Source organism: Salvelinus alpinus, chromosome 26 (assembly GCF_045679555.1).
Source record: "Salvelinus alpinus chromosome 26, SLU_Salpinus.1, whole genome shotgun sequence".
In the NCBI taxonomy this organism is placed as follows: Eukaryota; Metazoa; Chordata; class Actinopteri; order Salmoniformes; family Salmonidae; genus Salvelinus; species Salvelinus alpinus.
The window spans coordinates 24,744,894-24,752,404 of NC_092111.1; the positions used below are offsets into that span (position 1 = coordinate 24,744,894).

Genomic DNA, 7,511 nt, shown 5'->3' on the forward strand with positions numbered 1-7,511 from the left:
AAGACAGATAGCAGGGCAGTCCATCAGGGCTGTAGGGTGTGTGTGAGGGGGTTAGGTGGGTTGGTCCTACAGTAAGCCAGACGATTTGCAGCCTAAATATAGAAAAGAGGATGAATCAGGGGAGAGAAACAGAAAGAGAGAAGAGGTAGAGGAATGTAAGCATCTCACCTGTTCCCAGGTATCCTCTGAAGCGCTCCCCCAAGCGATCGACAAACGCACCGGCAATGTCTATCCCCAACAACGCCACCTACAGGACAGACAAACACAATACTGTCAACACAGGGTGACACAAAGACACACACACACACACACACACACACACACACACAGTATCAGTTAGAGTTGTGTCTCTCTCTGTAGTCTAGTTTTCCAGTGTGTGGGTCTGTGAGAGAGAGAGAGAAAGAGAGAGAGAGAGAGAGAGAGAGATTTGGATCTGATCTCATGCAGAGGGAGCTGTGCGCCTGGAATGCTTATGTTGGCAGACCACGATGGAAGCACAACATTCCAGAGAAAATCTGTAAAAATATTCCCCCTGTCCCAGAGAGAGAGATCCTGACTGCTGTTATTCCCTATTTTAGTCAAAAAGATTGAGAGGAGCCAGGTAACTACAGACAGAGGGAGGGAGAGAGGATGAGGGAGAGAGAGAAAGAGGGAGGTAGAGAAAGAGGGAGGTAGAGAAAAAGGGAGCGAGAGGATGAGGGAGGTAGAGAAAGAGGGAGGTAGAGAAAAAGGGAGGGAGAGAGGCTGATGGAGAGAGAGAAAGAGGGAGGGAGAGAAAGAGGGAGGGAGAGAAAGAGGGAGAGAAAAAGGGAGGGAGAGAGGATGAGGGAGAGAGATAGAGAAAGAGGGAGAGAGATAGAGAAAGAGGGAGAGAGAGAGAAAGAGGGAGTTCTATCATATGTCTCAGTTTATGCTCTTGCGGAGTATTGAGACCAAAGGCGTCATGACATCATATGTTGGACCAGGTCCAGAGGTCTGAGGAGGAGGACAGAGAAGAGAGAGAAGAAAGGACAGAGAAGAGAGGACAGAAGAGAGAGAAAAGGGAGGACAGAGGAGAGCGAGAAGAAGACAGGGAAGAGAGAAGGAGAGAGAAGAGAGGACAAAGGAGACAGAAGAGAAGGAAGAGAAGACAGAAGAGAGGGAAGAGAAGACAGAAGAGGAAAGGAGAGAGAAGAGAGAGTAGGGAGGGGGGAGGAGAGAGTAGAGAGTAGGGAGGACAGAGGAGAGAGAAGAGAGGACAGAGAAGAGAGGACAGAGGAGAGAAGAGAGGACAGAGAAGAGAGAGAAGGGAGGACAAAGGACAGAGAGAAGACACCCCCCCCCTCCTCCCTCCCAGCCATATGGCAGCTCCACTGGAGGGGTTGAGAGCGATTGAGGGGGCTGTGTATGTGTGTGAGTTTACCTGGGGGTGACAGTGGGGGAAGTCAGCAGGCTAGCTGAGCAGTGAACACACTCACTGTGACTAGAGGGAGGAAGAGGGGAAGAGAGGACCATATGTCCACTCAGGTATTCTCAGGCCCCTCTGATACTAACACACTGAAAACAACACCTCAAACCTCAGCCTGGGTTCATGACTCACTGTGTTGTCTAGCTGACCTCGCAGAAACACACAATAAAGATGAAGTAGCATCTTTACCAAAACTGCCTGGTCAACTGTCAGTCCAGCCGTCCCAACCAGAGGAAAAGCCCGGCCTCTATCTGAGAAGGGGAATCCCTTTCTGACCATGTTCAGAGGACTGGGATCCCTCTGACCTTCTCTTCCAATGGGTTTTGAGAAGGAGGCGAGGAGAGGGGACACCAGGGGTATACAATTGAGATTCTCCCATTGTCTGAGACCTAAACACTATCCCAGGCTTTAGCTCAGCAGGGTAAGTTTAGTAGAGTGCAGATAACCTGGGTTCAAAGCCAGTGGATGAGCAGCTCTAAAACATTCAGAGAGCGCAGATAAGGCAGTCTGCAATATTAATGTGGCTGCTGTGGAGCGTGCCTGTGGCAGAGGGAATGGCCTTACTGTTATGTGAATGAGCATGAGGAGAATTTGCTGCAGTGTGTTTGAGAGAGAGGAAGAGGGAGGAAGAGGGAGAAAGAGAGAGAAAGGAGGGAGATATTTAGTCCATAAATAAAAGAAGAACCAGCAACATTGTCTCTACCTTCTTGCCCTTTGTGCTGTTGTCTGTACCATGTTTTGTGTTGTTGTCTGTACCATGTTTGTGTTGTTGTCTGTACCATGTTTTGTGCTGTTGTCTGTACCATGGTTTGTGCTGTTGTCTGTACCATGTTTTGTGCTGTTGTCTGTACCATGTTTTGGGCTGTTGTCTGTACCATGTTTTGTGCTGTTGTCTGTACCATGTTTTGTGCTGTTGTCTGTACCATGTTTTGTGCTGTTGTCTGTACCATGTTTTGTGCTGTTGTCTGTACCATGTTTTGTGCTGCTGCCGTGTTGTTGTCATGTGTTGCTACCAAGCTATGTTTTCATGTGTTGCTGCCATGCTGTTGTTGTCTTAGGTCTCTCTTTATGTAGTGTTGTCTCTCTTGTCGTGATGTGTGTGTTTGTCCTATATTTTTAACGCCGTCCCCGTCCCAGCTGGAGGCCGTCATTGTAAATAAAAATGTCTTCTAAACTGCCTAGTTAAATACAAAACATTACAACTCTCCTCTGTACAGCAGCTCTCTGAGTGAGTCTCAGTCTGTCTGGGGCTGTACACATCCCGTCTCTGACTCCATCACTCTTGCCCTCTCTCCAACCTCTCCTCCTTTCCTACTCTGCATCAAATCCCCCTGTCTCCTGCACTCGCGTTTGCTATTCCTGAATCCCAATCCTATCTGCAGTCGCCCTCCATCTAAATCTCGGTCTCTCTCTCCTGTCCTCCCTCCATCTAGCTCATCTGGGCTGACTCAGCATCTTCACAGCAGCCGGCCGCTCCCCTTCTCTCCTCTCGGCCAATTAGGATCTCTAATTTGGAGAGCAGGGTAAAATCATGATGAATAAAAAATATATAAGGACAGGTGGGACCTGATTCTAGATGTGTTCCTTTGAGATGCTGTGTGAATATAGACATGTACTGTAAACACCGAAGGAGCTCGCTAGAGGACAGGGAGTTCAGTTGTAATTGGACCAGGCTCATATAACTAACTCAATCACACTATGGTCAAAGTGATTATCCTGCTGATGTCACATCTGTGTTTCTGTCAAACTATGTCATCCTCTTATAATAAATATATAACCCTAAGGGAAATAATACGATACTTTGAGCTGATTTCAGTTCTATTTCACTGACTCCTCTGGAAAGTCGTGACCTTTCTCAGCCCGGTCCAGCCTGAGACTTTCCATGGGCTTAAACTCTGGTGTTATACCAGGGAAGGTAAAGAATCAGCTATACTGAACTAGTTTCCCCTCCAGTTGAATGTAACAAACATCACCTTCTGTGTCTGCTGCAGGGATTCGTTCCATGGTTCAGACATAACTGTCTGGGTTTAGGAGATAACTTAGCAAAGAAAACATGGGCCACATTCCAGCATTTTCCACAGATACCGATATGACATACTGAGCCAGTTCGTTTCGCATGGACCGGTGCCCCGGGTGGGTGGAGATCTAACTTAAGGACCAATGGAAACGTCTAAAACTTTCAAACTCCGCCCACCCGGGTCAGTGGGCCATGCAAAACGAACTCTCCAATTGACACACACAATGGGTGCCCTGACCCCTCCCCCATCTTCTGCTCTAGTCTGGGTGCTCCTCTGACAATGGGGTCCTCCTCCAAGCATACACACAGCCCACTACTACCTGTCTGTCTGGGCTAGGAAAACAACCAAAAACTGAAGGATCTCGAACTCAATCCCATCACATTGAGTCACAAGATAACATATCACTTATATTAAATGTATTAGTACTAGATTATTAGCTGTTTATTCTAGCTAACTGGCTGAACAATCGTGGATGGTTAGCAGTTAGCTAGTTAGCTATTATTTTATATTCAAAAGATAAGAAAATGTAACCCTTTTAAACTTCAGGCCTAGTTTGGAGGACATTAGTGGGCTGTTTGAATCAGATCAGCTCAATTTGTTAAAATTACAGCTCGAAAATACAGGTAACTGCCAAAATAAAGGAAACACTTGAGAAAATCAGGGATACAAATTATATTGAAAGCAGGAGTAGTTCCTGAGATAATTAAGCAATTAACATTCCATCATACTCAGGGTCATGTGGAAAAATGCCCAGTTGCCCATTATTTTGCTACCATGACGAGCAGAGATCTCAAAGGATTATAGGGGGTTTATAGGGAAGCGGGGGGGTTGCCTCAGTCAACGAAACACCAAATGATGGAAATTATCATGGAGGATAATTCCAGACACTTGTAGAATCTATGTCCAGGCGCATTGAAACTGTTCCGGCGGCTCTTGGTGGCCCAACGCCCTATTAAGACACTACGTTGGCGTTTCCTTTATTTTGGCAGTTACCTGTATCCGTTACAGCAAGACTGCGGTGACAGTTCGTTATCCAATGAGTAACTATCCAACTTCCTAGCTAGCTATTGTCCCCACACTGTAATCACCCCTGGCTAGGCATCCCTACAGTATATACTCCCTGTCTACATCCTATCACCACAAACATTTCTCTCAAAGTAACTAGTTAGTCAACGATGACCAACAACAGGATAGATTGGGGAACAATGCGCTGCGGTCTTTTACCTTGTAGTTGCTGGAGTTGACCCATCCCGTCAGCTCATCTACAGTTTTATCCAGCCGTGGTTTGTCTTGCTCCACATCGGAGGACCTCTGCGGGTCGTTCAGGTAGTCTATGAGGTCCTGCCCGATCTGCAGCCTGCGGGTAACGTCTTTCTGCAGGACCTGCTGGTAAAAATAATCCATGTTGTCATGTTCCTCCATTGGGCAGGCAGTGCCGTGTGGCCAGCTCCTTCTGGGGCCAGCCGCAGACTACAGGGGGTCCTGGTGGTTTGGGTGTGGAAAAAGGTTCGCTCCGGTCGGTGATCCCTTTCTTCTGAGCGGATGACAGTTGCCTGGACACTTGGGTGACCGCTATTTGACGTTTGATCAACAAAAAAACAAACGCCTGTCAAATTAGCTTGACTAGCGCAATCACTTTGTCCAAAACACACACTGCTCAACTTTGATTTCAGCGAAGGATAGAGAATGTTGCTCTCGGATAACTAGTTAGCAATAACTTTCTAAAAGTTTTGAAAAATAAGACAAATTTGCAGTAAAACTAACCGGGTCTGTATCAATCCACAACACAATAAAGCTACTAGTAGCTAAGCTAACGAAGTTAGTCACGCACGATGGCAACACCTAGTGGATAGCGAGATGTGGAAAGCAACGTTAGCTAAACTAACAGTTAGCTAGTTGGTCACAGGCCTGACGCCTAGTTTCGCTTCATTTATGTATTCCATGGGTTGAAAAACCTCTCCAGGGAGGTGTGTTGTCGAATCCTTGAAAATAAAGTTGCGCCAAAACTTCGAGAACAGTGTTTCAGCCTTCCACCCACAGTTCCTGCCTACTTTTAATCCGGGAATAATCGCCCCTGCTAAACTGTCTAGCTAAACCCTCCCCCGCTGAAAGCCAGCGCCAAGCCGGTGACTGCAGTTGACTAGTAGGAGCAGACGACGAAGGCCGAGAGGTCCTTCGCAGGGTTGCCAGGAATTTGTTATTCTGCACATTACTCTGTTTACTTTGAAATATTTCTCATGTCTCTTTCTTGGCACAAAAAATAACTGCTGTATATTTAATTTTGTCTACGTGTTGCATGAAAATTATTAATATTTGAAGCTGTTTTCTCAGATGTTCCTCATCATTAAAATGTAAATGTCATACTCAGGTGTAGCCCAATACTGGACTAATGGAGCCTAATGTTAATTAGTCCAAGGACCTTACATGTTCTGTTTAAAGGGCAAATTGGTTCTGGAAGCCAAAACAGCCAAATATTCCAACTAAACGTGAATTGATTCTCAATTGTGATACGGCTATAGAAACATAAACGCTTATACTTTACTATATCACATCAAAATCATTTCAAAGATGCTAAATACACACTTACTGTTTGAGCCTGTTAAACTATAAAAGGTGTGTATCAATTTAACCTTTTTTATTATTATTATTTCTCACTGATATGAAAGATAAGTTCCTTGTGCTTCCAAAACCGCACCACAAGCAATGAATATTAATGTTCAGACCAAGCGTTGTGGCTCTTAACAGAACCCCCCCTACAGAAGCCGCCTTCTTACAACAACTCGTGTGTAATGTGATGGACCTGAGAGTCATGACCAAGGGCTAACTCAGCTGCAGTCTGGAAAATGTGCACATGCAGTAGCTACCTTACACTACATGACAAACATCTCATTCCAAAATCATGAGCATTAATATGGAGTTGGTCCCCCCCCTTTGCTGCTATAACAGACTCCACTCCTCTGGGATGGCTTTCCACTTGATGTTCCTACATTGCTTCTGGGACTTGCTTCCATTCAGCCACAAGAGCATTAGTGAGTTCGGGACTGATGTTGATCGAGTAGGCCTGGCTCGCAGTCTACGTTCCAATTCATCCCAAAGGTGTTCGATGGAGTTGAGGTCAGGGCTCTGTGCAGGCCAGTCAAGTTCTTCCACATTGATCTCGACAAACCATTTCTGTATGGACCTCGCTTTGTGCACGGGGGCATTGTCATGCTGAAACAGGAAAGGGTTTTCCCCAAACTGTTGCCACAAAGTTGGAAGCACAGAATCGTCTAGAATGTCATTGTATGCTGTAGCGTTAAGATTTCCCTTCACTGGAACTAAGGGGTCTAGTCTGAACCATGAAAAACAGCCCCAGACCCTTATTCCTCCACCAAACTTTACAGTTGGCACTATGCATTGGGGCAGGTAGCGTTTTCCTGGCATCCATCAAACCCATATTCGTCCGTTGGACTGCCAGATGGTGAAGAGTGATTCATCACTCCAGAGGACATGTTTCCACTGCTCCATAGTCCAATAGTGGTGAGCTTTACACCACTCCAGCAGACGTTTGGCATTGCGCATGGTGATCTTAGGCTTGTGCAGCTGCTCGGCCATGGAAACCCATTTCATGACGCTCCCTACGAACAGTTATTGTGTTGACTTTGCTTCCAGAGACAGTTTGGAACTCGGGAGTGAGTGTTGCAGCCGAGGACAGATGATTTTTACAGACTACGAACTTCAGCACTTGGCGGTCCCGTTCTGTGAGCTTGTGTGGCCTACCACTTTGCGGCTCAGCCGTTGTTGCTCCTAGACGTTTGCACTTCACAATAACAGCAATTACAGTTGACTGGGGCAGCTCTAGCCAAACTGACTTGTTAGAAAGGTGTCATCCTATGACGGTGCCACGTTGAAAGTCACTGAGCTCTTCAGTAAGGCCAGTCTACTGTCAATGTTTGTCTATGGAGATTGCATGGCTGTGTGCTCGATTTTATACACCTGTCAGCAACGGGTGTGGCAGAAATAGCCAAAACCACTCATTTGAAGGGGTGTCCACATACTTTTGTATA

General features: G+C 46.2%; 1 protein-coding gene across 32 annotated transcripts in view; it reads right to left on the reverse strand.

Annotated features, from left to right (window-relative positions):
• Positions 1 to 5,598, reverse strand: part of clasp2 (cytoplasmic linker associated protein 2) — a 99,359-nt gene extending 93,761 nt beyond the window's left edge. For 29 of the 32 annotated variants that reach the window (XM_071368473.1, XM_071368469.1, XM_071368467.1 and 26 more), the window contains exons 1-2: positions 4,690 to 5,597; positions 169 to 247 (exon numbers count right to left, since the gene is read on the reverse strand). In XM_071368473.1, the coding sequence (XP_071224574.1) occupies positions 169 to 247; positions 4,690 to 4,887 (277 nt within the window). In that variant the 5' untranslated portion in view covers positions 4,888 to 5,597. Of the gene's footprint in view, positions 1 to 168; positions 248 to 4,689 lie in introns of all 32 variants that reach the window. The other 3 variants (XM_071368452.1, XM_071368449.1, XM_071368480.1) reach the window with 2 other exon arrangements.
• Between the last annotated feature and the right edge of the window lie 1,913 nt (positions 5,599 to 7,511).